Here is a 16,786-nt window from a genome sequence, read left to right as displayed (position 1 = left end):
TCTAGCATGGATTATTTGGTTGGGTAATAAAATAGTCACTCATCTCCTCCTCCTCCTTCTCCTCCTCCTTCTCCTCTTCCTCTTCCTCTTCCTTGTCCTCCTCTCCAGAAACCCCCACTCCCTTCTAGTACTGATGGTGTTACCTACTTGAGTGCTGAAACATCTGTAAGAAAACAACCAAGCTCAGAGAGCACCAAGGACCACACATTCGTCCTCCTCCTCCCCTTCTCCCTTTGCACCCCACAAACCCCCCTCCTTTTAGCACTGATGATGTTACCTAATTGGGTGATGAAACATCTGCAAGAAAACAGCTCCGAGGACACCTCATTTCAACCCTGACCTACAAATATTCTCCTTTATTGGTATTTTATTAGAAGTTTTTAAGAAGAGACCAGACAACTGTTTTGTCTGAAATTGTACAGGGTCTCCTGCTTGAGCAGAGGGTTGGACTAGAAGACCACCAAGGTCCCTTCAACTCTAATTGATTGATTGAGTTTAGTTTTTGAGAACACCTTGTTGTTTATTCCCATATTTAAAAATAGACCTCCAATAACTCATCACTTATTTTCAATCCACTTGCACCTCAAGGGGATTAATTCCCACCCGAGTCAGTCCCTAAGCTGCTATCTTTCTAGCTGCAAGTATTTTGCTGCTATCTCTGATTATTCATCCCGCCCAGCCATCAGCCTCTCTTAGATTCTTCCTCTTTGTCAAACAGATTGAATGTTGCCTGGAGCATATTGAAAAAGAGAAGTCTTGTAAGGGTGCTGTTCTTTGAAGTTCCCACTTTCATTTCACTTTAATGGTCCTTCTTTTTGGAAGAGTATATATATATATATATGTGTGTGTGTGTGTGTGTGTGTGTGTGTGTATGTATATGTATGTGTGTGTATGTATGTATGTGTATTGGAAGAAACAGCTGCGATCACACATTGCTCCCAGAAGCACGAAGCTGAAGCCTGAAGATGACGAATGAGACTTCGTCGAAACGTCGCCAAGATACTTCCAATTTTACACGGGAGAAAACCCGAACAACCAAAGACCTATATATATATATATATATATATATATATATATATATATATATATATATATATATATATATACATATACATATACATATATATATATATATATATATATATATATATATATATATATATATATATATATATATATATATATATATATATATATATATATATATATAAATATAAATATAAATAATTGGAAGAAACTACAGGTAGTCCCCAACTTACAATGGTTCCCTTAATGACCTTTCAAAGTTTCAATGGCGCTAAAAAAACAACAGTTTATGATCATTTGGCTTATGACTTACGATCATTTTTCACGCTTACAATCTTTGTAAGGTAAAGGTAAACATTCCCCTTGCAAATACGTGCTAGTCATTCCTGACTCTAGGGGGCAGTGCTCACCTCCGTTTCAAAGCCGAAGAGCCAGCGCTCTCCGAAGACGTCTCTGTGGTCCTGTGGCCGGCATGACTCAACGCCAAAGGCACACGGAATGCTGTTCCTTCCCACCAAAGGTGGTCCCTATTTTTTCTACTTGCATTTTTTACGTGCTTTCGAACTGCTAGGTTGGCAGAAGCTGGGACAAGGAACGGGAGCTCACCCTGTTACAGGGCAGCACTAGGGATTCGAACCGCTGAACTGCCGACCTTTCGATCGACAAGCTCAGCATCCTAGCCCCTGAGCCACCGCATCCCTACAATCTTTGTAGCCTCCCCATGATCAGGTCATCAAAATTCAGACGCCTTGGCCGCTGGTTCATACTTATGACCATGGCTGTGTCCCGGGGTCACACGATCCCCTTTGGCGACCTTCTGACAAGCAAAATCAAAATGGGGAAACCACTTAAGAACCACATTACTAACTTATCAACCGCCACGATCCGCTTATCAGCCGTGGCAAGAGAGGTTGTAAAATGGGGCAAAACTCACTGAACAGTTGTCTCACCCTTGTAAAGAGTAAGAGATGATGGATAGATACACAATACTTCTTAAGATGGGAACTGTTGTATTCAGGGTTTAAAAAAAGGTAGAAAGTAGAAATTGGGGAAACATTACTATGTATACTGCTACAAAATATAATATATTATAACCACAATGTATTTTTAAGTCTTAAGAAGTTGAATGATTACCATCATGGATACCTAAATAATATTATTATTATTGTTATTAGTATTCTGTATAAAGTAAATTGACCCATACAATGTACTGTTCACTAAGCACTCAAGTATGTTAAAGAAAAAAAAAAAAAAGATAAAATTATTTTTTAAAAAAAACAACAATTGTCTCACTGAACAACAGAGGTTTTGGGCTCAACTCTAGTCCCAAGTCAAGGACTAATCTCTCCCGCAAAAGGGGTGAAATGCTCCTGGTTCGGACCGGATCACCGGATCCGGTAGCGATGGTGGCGAGTGGTTGGGAGAACCAGTAGCAAAAATCCCTGCCATGAGAAGTGACACATCTTCAAAAGAAAAAAACCAGAAAATCCAGCTACCTCTGGAAAAAGCACCTTTGAGACAACCATGATCTGGATGATATATTGATCATCAATTGTGTTGTAAATGTTGTACCTTGATGAACGTATCTTTTCTTTTATGTACGCTGAGAGCATATGCACCAAGACAAATTCCTTGTGTGTCCAATCACACTTGGCCAATAAAATAATAATAATAATAATAATAATAATAATAATAATAATAATAATAATAATAATAATAATAATAATAATAATAATAATAATAATAATGGTGAATCTCCATAGACATCAAGCAGGGAAGGATTTGATCTGCTTCTTATCACACACATAGTACTTTCTTCTCCTTTTGTCCACTATTTTTAAGTATGCAGGATCTTTTCTGCAAGAAACTCCCGGATCGCAGCCCCCCAAGTGGGAAGTGGGGGGATAGGCGCTATCTTTAACCAACCCCACTGGAAAGGAGAAATACACGTCTTTGGGTCAAGGATTACATCCCTACTTGTCAACTTCTGCCCGTCTGCTCCTACTACTAGCTTCTCTGCTGTTCCTTTCCCTCTCCCGTTCCTCTCCAAGATAACCCTTCTCACTGGCCCTGATTTCATATATGTATATATGAGAATTTTTTATTGGCCAAGTGTGATTGGACACACAAGGAATTTGTCTTCGGTGCATACGCTCTCGGTGTTCATAAAAGAAAAGATATGTTAATCAAGAATCATAAGGTACAACACTTAATGATACAGGGTACAAATAAGCAATTAGGAAACAATATCAATATAAATTGTAAGGATACAAGCAACAAAGTTAGTCATACAGTCATAAGTGGGAGAAGATGGATGGTGGGAACAATGAGAAGATTAATAGTAGTGCAGATTTAGTAACTAGTTTTGAGTGTTGAGAGAATTATTTGTTTAGCAGAGTGATGGCGTTCGCGAAAAAATTGTCCTTGTGTCTAGTTGTTCTGGTGTGCAGTGCTCTATAGTGTCGTTTTGAAGGTAGGAGTTGAAACAGTTTATGTCCAGGATGTGAGAGGTCTGTAGATATTTTCACAGCCCTCTTTTTGACTCATGCAGTATACAGATACTTCGTGTTTTGTTTTTGTTTTTTTTAAATCCTGGCTTGTTCGAAGAAATTACTCCGGCAAAAATTCACAGGACCCGGGAATTCCACTGTCTGGGAACGTGTGAATTCGATCCCTGAGTTGCGGGGCGAACTTTCTCTAAAGTAAAAGGAACCGGACTACCAATCGACACCCCCCCCGCCCCCCGCCCCCCTCCCGTAGGGGGAAGAGATGGGAGGGTGGTTTGGAAAGCTCACAATTGAAAAGCTTTGCACCATACGCTACCCCCGCCGCCGCACCCCTCCCTTCCCCTCCCCTCCTCTCGCCCATCTCCCCCGGAGGGCCCGGGAGGAGACCCTGCGCCTTTAAGACTGACTGGCGCGCTCGGCCAAAAATTCAGCTAGCTTCGCAGGTGTGTGTGTGTATGTGTGTGGGGGGTGAGCGGAGGGGGGGAAGAGATGGAGGAGAAGTGGGGAGGCCCCGTTGATTGACAACTCCCACAAAAGTTTCTTTTCTCTCGCGCTGAGAACCGCTGGGTTGGTTGCCATGCAAACGGATTCCCCCCCCCCGTTAAATAATTAAAAAAAAAACCACCAACGCCTCCTCCTCTTCCCCATCCCCCCCCCCCATCTTCATCCACAGGCAGCCAAATTGGGGTGAGTGGGGGTTGGGGGCGCGATGGAAGAAGAGACATTCAGAAGGAAGGCAGCGTGAGGGCGACGTGGGGGAGCACCGAACTCCGGCGTGCTTGGCTGAAGCCCCCCTCCCCTCAATAGTCCCTCTGTTGCCTTCCAGAGTTGGGAGAGAAAGCGGCCTTGGCTTCATTGAGGCTTGGCTTATTCCGAGGGGGGGAGAGAGAGAGAGAGGAGGGGGCGAGCGGCCTTTTTCCCACGCGCTTTTTGGGCAACCTGGCAGATCGCAGAATTTTTTTCTTTCTTTCTTTCTTTCCTTTTTTAAGGAGGTTGGGAAGCCAGGCCGAGGCTTTTGGGGTCGGCTGTTCCTTTCCCATTCCTTACACACGCAGAGCTCTCCCGAAACCTTCTTAACGCCCCCCTCCCTTTACACACCTCACTCTGCCACCCACCACCCGCAAAAAAGAAAAAGAAAAAAAAATCCGCCTTAACTCTTTGCTATGCTGGAAAAAAAAAGGAGAAGGCGCGCCCGAGCCAAGCCGGGCGAGTTTGCAACCAACTTGCGCACGAGCGCCTTCTTCTCTCCCGTTTCGTGACACCCCCACCGCCACCCTGCACCCCTTTTCTAGAGCCCTGCCCCCACAACCCTCACGGCAGCAAAAGTTGCATTCTCGCCCTTGAACGAATTGGGACCGACTTCTTCGTCCGCGGAAGGGCGGTTTTTTCGCAGAGGTGGGGGAAACTCTAGCGAAAATTGTAATATCCGGTGAAAGTTCTTGGCTCGAAGGGTCGTTTTCTTTCTTATTCCTCCCCCACAAAAAGTCTGGAAGCTGGAAAAAGGTTCTGGGAAGCCGCGTTTGGTTTCCCGCTTCCCGCTTTAGGGATGTCTCGGTGGTGGTGGTGGGGGAGTCGGTATCCCTTTCAAAACTGGGAGAGAAGGCACAAGACCGTTCCTGAGAATATTCGAGGTGTGGAGATGAAAAACTTATATTTTTCCGCACTCCCAGCTTCCCCCCAAAAAATGGTCGGAACAGAAATTGGGAGGGGGAAAAAATGAGCCAATCAAACTTGGAAAACGTTTGTAGGAAGTAGGACAGTCCCTGCCCCCCCCAAAAAAAACCCATTCACACAAATGATTGTTATTACTTTTTTATTATTCGAACTTGGGCCGCTTTTCGGTGAAGCCCGAGCGCCAGAGGCGACTTCTATAACTCGGGATAAGATGGTAGGTTTCGGTCCACGGACACGCCTGCAAACTGTGGGCAGACATTTCTTTCCCCCCCACCCCACCCCACCCCTACAACTCTACCAACCCCACCCGGGGCCCTCTGCTGCCCCCTCTCTGCCGCTGCGTTTTGGGGAAAGGGGGGGGGGGAGAGCGCGTCGCAGGCAGCAGGCGGCTTTCCTCAAAGTTTGCAGGTTTGGACTGGGGGGTGGGGGGAGCCTCGTCCTGCGTCAAGGAGGGGGTTTGCTGCGCTTTGATTGGTCGCCACCTCCTCATTTATAGGCCGTCAATCAAACGGCACGGCGAGAAGGACGTCGCTGGGCTGTGGGGGAGGGGGCGGCTTGGCTAGGTGGCTGGACTGAGTTTGGGCACCGTCGGAAAAGCCAGCGAGAGTCGCCGCAGCCGGACGGCCTGCCTGCCTGCCTACCCGCCTTGCCCGCCCGCCTCGTTGGTTGCCGAGAAGCAGAAACGGGGAGCGGATTGCCGCCAGGTTTTATCATCTCCGGACTTTCTTTCTTTCTTTCTTTCTTTTTTTTCTTTTCCTCTCGTGGACTCGGCTTTCTTCTCCCGGCCGCCAAGCTGGCGCATCTCCTGCCCGCCCCGGCGATGTACAGCCTGCTGGAGAACGAACTCAAGCCGCCCCAGGGCAACCCCGGCGGAGGCGCCGCTGGCAACGGGGGTCCCGGGAGCGCCGGCAAAGGAGGAGCAGGAGGAGGAGGTGGAGGCGGCGGGACCAACGCGGCTGTCCCAGACCAAGACCGGGTCAAACGTCCCATGAACGCCTTCATGGTGTGGTCCCGGGGCCAGCGTCGCAAGATGGCCCAAGAGAACCCCAAAATGCATAACTCGGAGATCTCCAAGCGCCTGGGCGCCGACTGGAAACTGCTGAGCGACGCCGAGAAGCGACCCTTCATCGACGAGGCCAAACGCTTGCGCGCCGTCCACATGAAGGAATATCCGGATTACAAGTACCGACCCCGCCGCAAGACCAAGACGCTTCTCAAGAAAGACAAGTACGCGCTGCCGGGCAACTTGTTGGCCCCGAGCGGGGGTCCCGGGGGCGGCGGCGGCGGCGGGGCAGGCGGCGGAGGCGGGGTGAGTAGCCCGGTGGGCGTCGGGCAGCGCCTGGACTCGTATGCCCACGTCAACGGTTGGCCCAACGGCGCCTACGCGGCCGCTTCGTTGATGCCCGACCAGTTGGGCTACGGGCAGCACCCGGCGATGGGCAACGCGCAGCTCCAGTCGCTCCACCGTTACGACGTGAGCGGCCTTCAGTACAGCCCCATCATGTCCAGCGCTCAGCCTTACATGACGGCCGCCGCTTCCACCTACAGCATGGCCGCCGCCGCCGCCGCTTACGGCCAGCAGCCGTCGAGCCACGCCATGAGCTTGGGGACTATGACTTCGGTGGTCAAAGCCGAGCCCAGCTCGCCTCCGCCGGCCATCGCCTCGCACTCGCAGCGGGCCTGCCTGGGAGACCTCCGTGATATGATCAGCATGTACCTGCCGCCCGGGGGAGACGCCGCCGACCCGTCGAACCTGCAGAGTGGACGCCTCCACGGCGTCCACCAGCACTATCACAACGCCGCCGGGGCGGCCGTCAATGGCACCGTCCCACTGACTCATATCTAAAAGACCCCCTCCTCACCCTCACCCGCGCACCAGCTGGCCCGGAAAACCGCCAGCCGCCTGTCTTTGCCCAGCCGGGCGCCCCGTCGAAGCTCCGGAGGCGGCTGTGCCAGGTCCTGTTTCCCTCCTGCATAGAAGTCGCTTTCTATGCCTCCAGTTGTTGCCACCTTCCGAGGCGACCCCCCACCACACACACTCCCGACCCCCTTTGCTTCCCCCCCCCGTCTGCGGAGAGCCACGTCGGGCGAGGAACTTTTTCCCCCTTCTCGGTTGTTTTTAACGAACGAGTAAAGAAGAAGAAAAAAAAAATACGTGAATTTCTTGTCTGGCTTAGAGCACAATTTACTGTTTTAAAAAAAAACTTTTTACAAAAGGCGCTGTGAAATTTCTCTGCCATCCCCCACCCATCCCCCTTCTCCCTTCCTCGTCCCCTTCTTTTTTTTCCAGCACTCCACACCGGAGGTTTTTCTCGGGGTGGGGAGGGCGGGGAAAGAAGGAGGAAAGGATGGTTCGAAGGAGAGCGCGATTACGCAGCGAAGACTTTTCTCTTGTCTATGGGACCCTACATTTCCAATTCTCTTGAAAAAAAAAATAAGGAAAAACAAAAACAAGCGAGACTTCTATAGAGAGAGGGGAGGTCGCTTAACCTTCCCCATGAAATGTTTACATGTCTTTTTTTTTTTTTTAATTTCCTCGGGTGGAGTCGTTCGTTTCCTTCCCCGTGTCTCCCCCTCCCTCCCTCCCACCTCTCCAAATAATCCCGTCTGGATTCTTAATTTTTTTTTAAGGAAAAAAAAATATCTATAATAAAAAAAAGTAATCTGTACGGTTTCTCTCGTTTTCCTAAACCCCGGGGGATACCCGGGCCAAGCAGGGGATTCGGCTGGGTTTAAAGATGAAGCGGAAAACTCGCTTTTTCGAACGAGGGGTGTCTGTGTGGGAAGGGGGCAACGGGGGTGTCTCCGCTGCTGGAAGGGCAGGGCCTTGGTCTAGCCGGCTTACTTCGGAGTAAAGGCGACCCCGGGAGGAAGACCGGCCGCCTCTGGGTGGCGCGATCATCGGAGGTTGGCAGGGCGAAAATCCGGATTTCCAAGACTTTGGGGAGAAAATCGATGTGTTTCAGATATGGAATACGCACAATCCTAGTTTTTTGCGGGGGGAAGGGGGTGTGATGGAGTGGATATTTTATTTCCCCCCGACAAGAAGAAAAATATTTTCCCGGTAAGAGCTAAACTGCGTTCTGATTTCCCGCTAACGCTTGTGGTTTTTTTCACCCTGTATTTTTTCCTCCCCTTTTCCTCTTGTTCCCTCTCGCGTTAGGTTTGGTGGGCCAGCGAAATAAATCGCGCCCGGGGCTTTTTATTTCGCTCCCGCCGTGGTAGGTTCTCCTGGCTTTCCCGCCTCGTCCCCGGCATTTTTCCCCTCCGGGGATAGATTTGAAAAGAGGCCTATAAATTTTTACAACGGGCCCTGCAGAAGCGTGGAAGGCTGGGAGTGGGGGGGGAGGGGTTGCCCCTTCTTTGACGTCGTTGCGCCTCCTTTTTGTTTTTTTTAAATCCAAATTCGTGGGGAGGTTGGATGAGGGGCTCGGCGCGAGCGGTCGAGGTCTGGAGGGAGAGGTTTGTGGGATGGCGTGGGAGAGAAATGGTCCCCGAGGCGTTTGTTGGGTTCCGAAATAAACTTGGCCGGGTTTAATCTCTTAATTTGGGGTCCTGCTGTAATCTTGGTTGGATCCTCTTTTTTTTCCTGTATACTCTTGAACAAGACAGACCTGCGTGGGGGGGAAAAAAAGCTTCAAAGAGGCTTGTAAAGCAAGAAATTCACACACACACACCGCTCCGAGTTGGGCGAATTATTTTTGGAGAGGCTTTCGCCCCTTCTAAAATGATTTGAGTAGGGGGACGTCTTTCGGCTGAATCGCCTCGAGGATCGCTTCTCCTTCCGACCCCGCGGGGGCCAACTCGGGCCAAGACTGCCAACAAACAACCCCTACGAAATTCCGCCTCCCTGGGTGGGGGGCAAGTTTCGCCCCGTAGGAACGAGATTTCGCCTTGGCGAAAGTCCGCATCTCTCTCTCCGCACCTAACGGGCTGACGGATCGCTGGGTCGCAACTCCCGATCGGTTGCCCCTCCCCCGCGCGTGTTTTTGGAAATCCACGGAGTTGGAGGTAAGCAGGGAATGGAGAGGGCGAGAGGCGCTTCAGCCGTGCGCGAAATCCAGGATCGGATGCGGTTGGGGAGCGCAGGCGAGCGCGCGAAGACTCAAAGTCCCCGCCGTTGGGGTAGGCGCGATCCAGAGGGCCCGCTGCCCCTGCCGAGACGACCCTTGCCTGTCCGTTTCCTTCTGTCTCCATCTAGGAATTAGGATCCCACGTGATTCTGACTTTTTCTTTTTTTAAAAAAATATCTCCGATATCTGTATTTTTCTCCTTCTCTTCAAAAGATGCGCTCGAGATTTTGTAGCAACCGGCTTTTCTGGCTAACTCGGAGAATTCCGTGCAGGAGGAACTGGAGACCGAAAAATTCTTTTGAAAAGTCGTTTTTATTCGCCGTCCTTAGCACTCTTAACCCTGTTTCTTAAAAAAAAATAACATTTTGATTTAACCATTTTATCTCTTTATTTCTGTTGAAAGGCGGCGCCTTGCCCAAACTCTCTCCTTTTGGAAACGAGTTCATTGAATTTCGGAATAAATCTTCCCCTTTCTCTCTCTCTCTCTCCCCCTTCCTTCCTTCCTTCCTTCCTTCCTTCCTTCCTTCCTTCCTTCCTTCCTTTCAGTACCAAAAACCAAATCACTTTAGGATGCTGGCCGAGGCCGATTGCAAAATCAATCCGGAATTTTTGCCAGGGCGGGGTGGGGGCGGTTGAGAAGGCGGGTGGGATGTCAGATCGTTCCTTGTTTGTGTTTTTTACCCTGGTGTAAGTTTTAAGGAAAGTTGGAGAGAGTTTCTGCTCTTAAAAGCTGGAGGCGAGGTTGTTTAATTAAGAACGAAGTCTGGGGGGGGGATTTGGTTTGACTAGCCCCCACCCCAATTTCCTCCGTCCCTCCCCCCCCCCGGAAAAAGGATTTCACCTCCTAAGGGAACAAACATGAGTTTTTTCCTTCCACTATCCGACCGATATTTCGGAAAGTTTTGTCTTTTGTTTTGTGTTTTACACACGTACACACTTGTTGCTTTTTGAAAGCAGCTGGGTGTCTTTTCCAACAACAGCGCCTCCGGGGTTTATGATTTCGTTTTATTTATGCCGTTTGTCCTCCGGGGCAAAAAACCAGAAAAATAAACTTTAATCTAACCCCAAAGGCGCGTTTGGAAAGGGAAACTAGTTTCAAGTGTAGGAAAAGCGAATTTCGATTTTGAAATTTTTTTAGCCCCCGGTGAATCCGGCTGGGAAACTTTTTAATCGCCGTGTATTTAAAATGAAGTGGGGGGGGGGGGAAACACCCAAAACTTTTAAGTCCATGACTTTCCTTTTTTTTTTCCTGGATCGCTTCTACAAAAAGTGTAAAGTTGTTGATGGCTCTACTTTACAAATTAAAACCTTTTTAAGGGATACTTTATTTTTTAAATATATTCCAAGCCCTTGGAGCCGAAATCTCTTCTTCCCTTCCCAGGCCTCTATTTTCGCAGCGTTTTCCTGCAGAAAAAAAAGAAATGGAGAAAGACTGAACCATAATATTTGGGCTCGCAAAATTGGGATCAAAATAAGACTTTTTCTCTTTGGGAGGGATGAGATGGGAAGGGAAATTCTTACTCTGCCTGCCAAGAATGTTTTATTTATTTTCCATTTCTTCTTTCTTTCTTTCTTTCTTTTTCTTTCTTTCATTCTTCCTTTCCTCCTTCCTTTCTTCCTTTCCTGTTTTCTTCTTTCTCTCTCTTCCTTCCTGTCTTCCATCCCTTCTTTCTTTCTTTTTCTTCCTTCCTTTCTTTCTTTCCTCCTTCCTTTCCTCCTTTTCTCCTTTCCTCTTTTCTTTTTTCTTTTCCTTCCTTCCTCTTCAGTCCTTTCTTTCTTTCTTCCATCCTTTCTTTTCTTCCTTCCTTCCTTCCTTCCTTCCTTCTTTTCTTCCTGCCTCTTTATGTCCAGAGGGAAGACTGCTTATATTCTCAAACTTTGCATCAAAGTAAAGTCCTTCAAACATTTTATCTCCAAGCTGAAATGTCATTTTTTTCCTGTTTTTTCCTTTTCTTTTTTCAGGTTTCCCCCTCCCTCTCTTTTTAAGGAAAAATGAGGGAGGAGAGATTCCAGGATTGGGGTATGCAAAATGTAACCTTTCTCCATAAAACATGTTCATTCAAATCCAGATTTCTACGGTTCTATGAAGTACGATTCCTATCTTCTTATCTGTTATGGGTGCAGGTCAGGATAGTTGGACAACTAAGTTCTTACGTTACTCAAGGCAAGGCCTGAAGACTCTCTTTGGACATCTGGTGTGCAGTGTAAGCCCAATGACCGCGATTCCTAAATCTCAGTTGATAACTCAGGGAGGTCATGACAATTTAACCAATGGTGTTTTATCCAACAAACTTGTAGATGAGCAAGCAATGGTTTGGGACAAAGAATTTAAAAAGAGTCCATGTCCAGGTGTCTTATCTAGCTAACCTTGGCTGGTCCCCCAAGAGGCTAAGCAAGATCAGGTCTGTTTAATGTTCGGATGGGAGACCACCAAGAGATCTGAACATGGTTAGCTAGCCTGGGAAGTTGGGAAAAATACCTTGGGAAAGAATGGTAACCGTCTTTGTACTGTTGCTAAGAAAACAACGTGGATGTGGTACCCCCTAGGAATCCAGTTCCCCTTGGAGAAGATTATTCCACATTTGAGAATTGGGGGTGTGAGTGAGTTAGGGATGTTTTGGGATGTTATTCCCAAGAAACTTTCTAATTGTCCTTCCTATTTTTCCCAGCCTAGGATTAATTGGGTTTTAAGGAGTTAGCCTAAATTTAAATATTTCATTTTAAATTATTATTTTAATGTTTGTAATATTGTTTTTTATACGGCTGTAAACCGCCCTGAGTCCCTCGGGAGAAGGGCGGTCTAGAAATATAATAAATAAATAAATAAATGAAATAATTCCTCCCTTGTTAAAATTCTCTTTTTCATGCTTTCTCTAATAAAGCATCGATTCTCAATCTTGGCCACAGGAAGATGAGTGGATTTCAACTGGCTGGAGAATTCTGGGAGTTGAAGTCCACCCTTCTTCCAGGGGTCAAGATTGAGAAAGACTAAGAGGATATTTAAAAAAAAAAGTATTCTCTTTCCTGTCTAGAAGTGCTGGACTGTATCTCCCATCCAGCCCTGCCAGTATACAGGGCGCAATCTGGGTAAGATGTCCACAGTAGTTCAAATTATCTGGAGGGCTTGGGGAAAGATGTCAATAATGTCAATAATAATAATAATAATAATAATAATAATAATAATAATAATAATAATAATAATAATAATAATAATACAGGATCTTTCCTTTTGATTTTAGTGGCTGACCTACAATTTTTCCTCAAAAGAAAAAAAAATGTGGGAAGATGGTTGGTTGCAAAATCATGAGTTACATCATGACACATTTGAATAAGCAAATCATGGATTAGCATATTGGTCTATTAGCATATAGTCCACATACGTGGGGGGTGGGGAGGAGAATAGAATAGAATTCTTTATTGGCCAAATGTGATTGGACACACAAGGAATTTGTCTTGGTGCATAGGCTCTCAGTGTACATAAAAAAAAAAGATACGTTCATCAAGAATCACAAGGTACAACACTTAATGATAGTCATAGGGAAACAGTCAATATAAAGGATACCAGCAACAAGTTTACAGTCATACAGTCATAAGTGGAAGGAGATGGGTGATAGGAACGATGAGAAGATTAATAGTACTAGTAATGCAGAGTTAGTGAATAGTTTTAGAATTGAATTGAATTGAATTGAATTCTTTATTGGCCAAGTGTGCTTGGACACACAAGGAATTTGTCTTGGTGCATACACTCTCGGAGTACATAAAAGAAAAGATACCTTCATCAAGAATCATAAGGTACAACACTTATTTGATAGTCATAGGGTACAAATATGCAATGTTATATTTTCTTTTAACCCAGAAGGAGTGATGGTTTCAGGGGGTGTTCCCTGACTCAGTTTCATTTTCATCATAAACCAGAAATTTAAAATTTGGGGATTGAAGCTTTATTCCATCAACTTCATGGAAGAGCCAGAAAACAGTCACGGGAACTACTCAAAGCAAACTGGGAATTTAATGAGAGTTTCATTAGAACACTCACACAGGGAATTGATCCAGCTCTGTTCACATGGTTTTCAGAATATAAGTTTTAAAGTTCTTAAATAAGTGAAATCTTGCCTAGATGGAAATAACTTTATGTGTGTGTCTGGATCAAGGCTCGCTGGATGGGTTAATCCCCAGTTTAATTAATTTACACCCCATGGGGCTAATCAGTATCAAAACTGGTTCTTGGGATTATTTGGGTGGGATTGCATACAGTAGTGGCCAAAATTGTGGAAACCTTTTGGGAAAAGTATATTTTTGAGGTTTGATGGCTAATAACACTACTTTTTTGGGGGGGGCATTTCAAGAAAATCCTATTCCACAACTGGAATGGCCTAGGAATAGCCCAGATCTTCTTAACCCAATTGAAAATCTATTGAGCCGACTAAAGAAACTTGTTAGTCAGAAGTGATCCAGCAATAAAACCCAGTTAATAGAAGCCATCCTTCAATCTTGGTTTCACATGATAACAGCTGCAGAGCTAAAAGATTTGGTTCACTCCACCGGAAGATGTTGTAAGGCCGCAATTCATGCTAAAGTTACCCAACGAAGGATTAAGTGACATGGGGATAGTTTTTGTACATCTCGTTTTTTCTACATGTTTCACTTTTCTTCTTGATACTGTATCAGCTATTCTAGTAGCAAATCCTTCATAAAAGTTATTGCATTGCATTTTTGATTAAATTATCTTTCCATTGATATGTAATTTTATGGTACTACTCCCCCAAAAAAGTGGTGTTATTAGCTAGTTTTAGAAAATACACTTTTCCCAAAAGGTTTTTCTGTTATTTTGGCAACTATTCTGCTTTGGTTGTCTCAACTCACATGCTTCTCACCTAAGACTTATCTGATAAACCTGATAAAACTTGGACCCCTTGATTAGTTTAAAAAAGGGCCATTAGTAGAACATAGATAAATTCTGAAGAGTGTCTGCCTGTGGGAGGGGTGAAGAAATGATGATTGGGGCAGAAACCTTTTAAGAGCAAAAGAAAAAAAGATATTTGTTAGGTTCAGCTTGATCTAATTGTTCTAGTGATTCCATAGATAGGAAGACACACTGATGTGATTGTTAGTACATCTGCAACTCGCCTACCATACTGGCTTTGAAATGCGTCCAAAGGATATTAAACTTTTGAACTAGTCCTTCCAATGGCAACTCTTTCCTTTAAGTAGTTCCCCAACAAACACACAACACAGAGAGAGAGAGAGAGAGAGAGAGAGAGCTTTTTTCACAAATGATATAAGCTCCTTTTTAAAATGTCCCAGATGCACTAAGGATGGATGCATTAATTCTTAATCCAATTAGGATTTGCCTTGAGACTATTTATTTCATTGGTTGATAAATGGATGGATTATATGGCCATCCACCTCAAGTAGAGGGTTCATTATCATTTATTGCTTTAAACTCACACGTGGGTTTATCAATCAAGGAGAATATTTGTAGCTCAGGGTTGAAATGAGGGGGTCCTTGGTATGCTCTGAACTTGGTGGTTTTCTTGCAGAGGTTTCATCACCCAGCTGGTAACATCATCAGTGCTAGGAGGGAGTAGAGTTTGCAGAGTGGAAGAGGAGGAGGGGGAGGGGGAGGAAACTGACTGTGGGGTCCTTGATGTTCTCAGAGCTTGGTTGTTTTCTTGCAGACGTTTCATGACTCAACTAGGTAACATCATCAGTGCTAGAAGGGATTAGAGTTTGCAGAGTGGAAGAGGAGGAAAAGAGGAGGAGGAGAAAGAGGAGGAGGAGGACTGTGGGGTCCTTGGTGCTCTCTGAGCTTGGTTGTTTTCTTGCAGACGTTTCATGACCCAACTAAGTAACATCATCAGTGCTAATCTTATGGGTTTATATCAGTAGAAATCAGTGGGATTTCCTATGTGTAAAACCACAATGTGTTTAAGCTTGAGACACAGAAGGGTGTTCTTCCAGAACCTAAACAACCTAAATGACCCTCATGACCAGATATCTGCACAGAATAGAAATGTTTGCATTCACCCCACCCTTCAGTCAGAACTGAAAAAGCTTCTTCGATAAGATGCAGAACTTTTTCAAGGGGGAAAAAAAATCCAAGGAGGTCCATTTGCCTTTTGAAAAGCACCTTTGGGACAACCATGACCTGGATGATTGAGAGAATCTATATTCCAGAACTTATAAATATTCTTACATGTGCTTCACTCAAGCCTTACAAGTATGAATAAATTCAGTGGTGAATTAAACTTATTCTTTCAAGTGTGGGTTTTGTCAATGAGAGGGAACATCGATGTATTAAGTGACAGGGGTGATGTGAGAATCCACAGTGTCTCGTGGCCACATTTACAGGTGTATCTACCATGCGATAAGATAAATTTAGAAGGCGGCATAAAGACACATGAAGGAGACAGAGGGCTAATTCAACAAGGACAGCTTCGAATTAACACTGAACCTGGGTTTGCATTTTACACCAAGCCATCATTTGCTGAACCCCTGAGTAACCCACAACTGATGGCATTCACATGTAGCTGTGACCCACAACAAACCACATGAGGCTTTGATGCAGTGTGTAAATCAAGACCCAGTATATTTTAGTCTGGATGGAAGAAGAAAAAAAGCTGAAGTGGGATAACACGGCATTTTGCAAATCCTTGGTAAGGCCACGTTTGGAATATTGTGTACAGTTTTGGTCACCACGATGTAAAAAAGATGTTGAGGCTCTAGAAAGAGTGCAGAGAAGAGCAACAAAGATGATTAGGGGACTGGAGGCTAAAGCATATGAAGAACGGCTGCAGGAACTGGGTATGTCTAGTTTAATAAAAAGAAGGACTAGGGGAGAGAGACAGGATAGCAGTGTTCCAATATCTCAGGGGCTGCCACAAAGAAGAGGGAGTCAAACTGTTCTCCAAAGCCCCTGAGGGTAGGACAAGAAGCAACAGATGGAAACTCATCAAGGAGAGAAGCAACTTAGAACTAAGGAGAAATTTCCTGACAGTTCGAACAATTAATCAGTGAAACGACTTGCCTCCAGAAATTGTGAATGCTCAAGATGTTGGATAATCATTTGTCTGAAGTGGTGTAGTGTTTCCTGCCTAAGCAGGGGGTTGGACTAGAAGACCTCAAAGCTCCCTTCCAACTTATTCTATTCTGTTCTTTTCCATTCCATTCCATTCCAGTTTTATTCTATTCTATTCCATTCTTTACCTTTCTTTACCTTTCTTTTCTTTTCTTTTCTATTCTATTCTATTCTATTCTATTCTATTCTATTCTATTCTATTCTATTCTATTCTATTCCATCCCATCCCACCCCACCCCACCCCATTCTGTTCCATCCCATGTCCTTCTGCCAGTGGAAAGCCTGGTCCCCCTTTCATTATTCCTGATGTTCTTCAAGACAAGAATAAATTGTGCCTCTGCAAAAAGTCTTGAGTGCTGTGTCATGTGGAGGCTTCTCGGAGGCGCTGAGCATCTTCCTTTGTTTCCTGAGCTGCTTAGCATATGCTC

General features: G+C 45.5%; 1 protein-coding gene across 2 annotated transcripts; it reads left to right on the top strand.

Annotated features, from left to right (window-relative positions):
• Positions 1 to 6,027: 6,027 nt before the first annotated feature.
• Positions 6,028 to 7,053, top strand: SOX3 (SRY-box transcription factor 3). 2 transcript variants are annotated; one of them, XM_058197213.1, is made up of 2 exons: positions 6,028 to 6,076; positions 6,131 to 7,053. In XM_058197213.1, the coding sequence occupies exons 1-2, from the start codon at positions 6,028 to 6,030 to the stop codon at positions 7,051 to 7,053; spliced, it is 972 nt and encodes a 323-aa protein (XP_058053196.1). The 2 variants fall into 2 exon arrangements, with proteins under 2 accessions (XP_058053196.1, XP_058053195.1); XM_058197212.1 differs by having other exon boundaries at positions 6,028 to 7,053.
• Positions 7,054 to 16,786: the final 9,733 nt, after the last annotated feature.

The sequence above is a fragment of the Ahaetulla prasina genome, chromosome 11, assembly GCF_028640845.1.
Source record: "Ahaetulla prasina isolate Xishuangbanna chromosome 11, ASM2864084v1, whole genome shotgun sequence".
NCBI lineage: Eukaryota > Metazoa > Chordata > Lepidosauria > Squamata > Colubridae > Ahaetulla > Ahaetulla prasina.
This window is presented reverse-complemented; position numbering and strand designations above follow the sequence as displayed.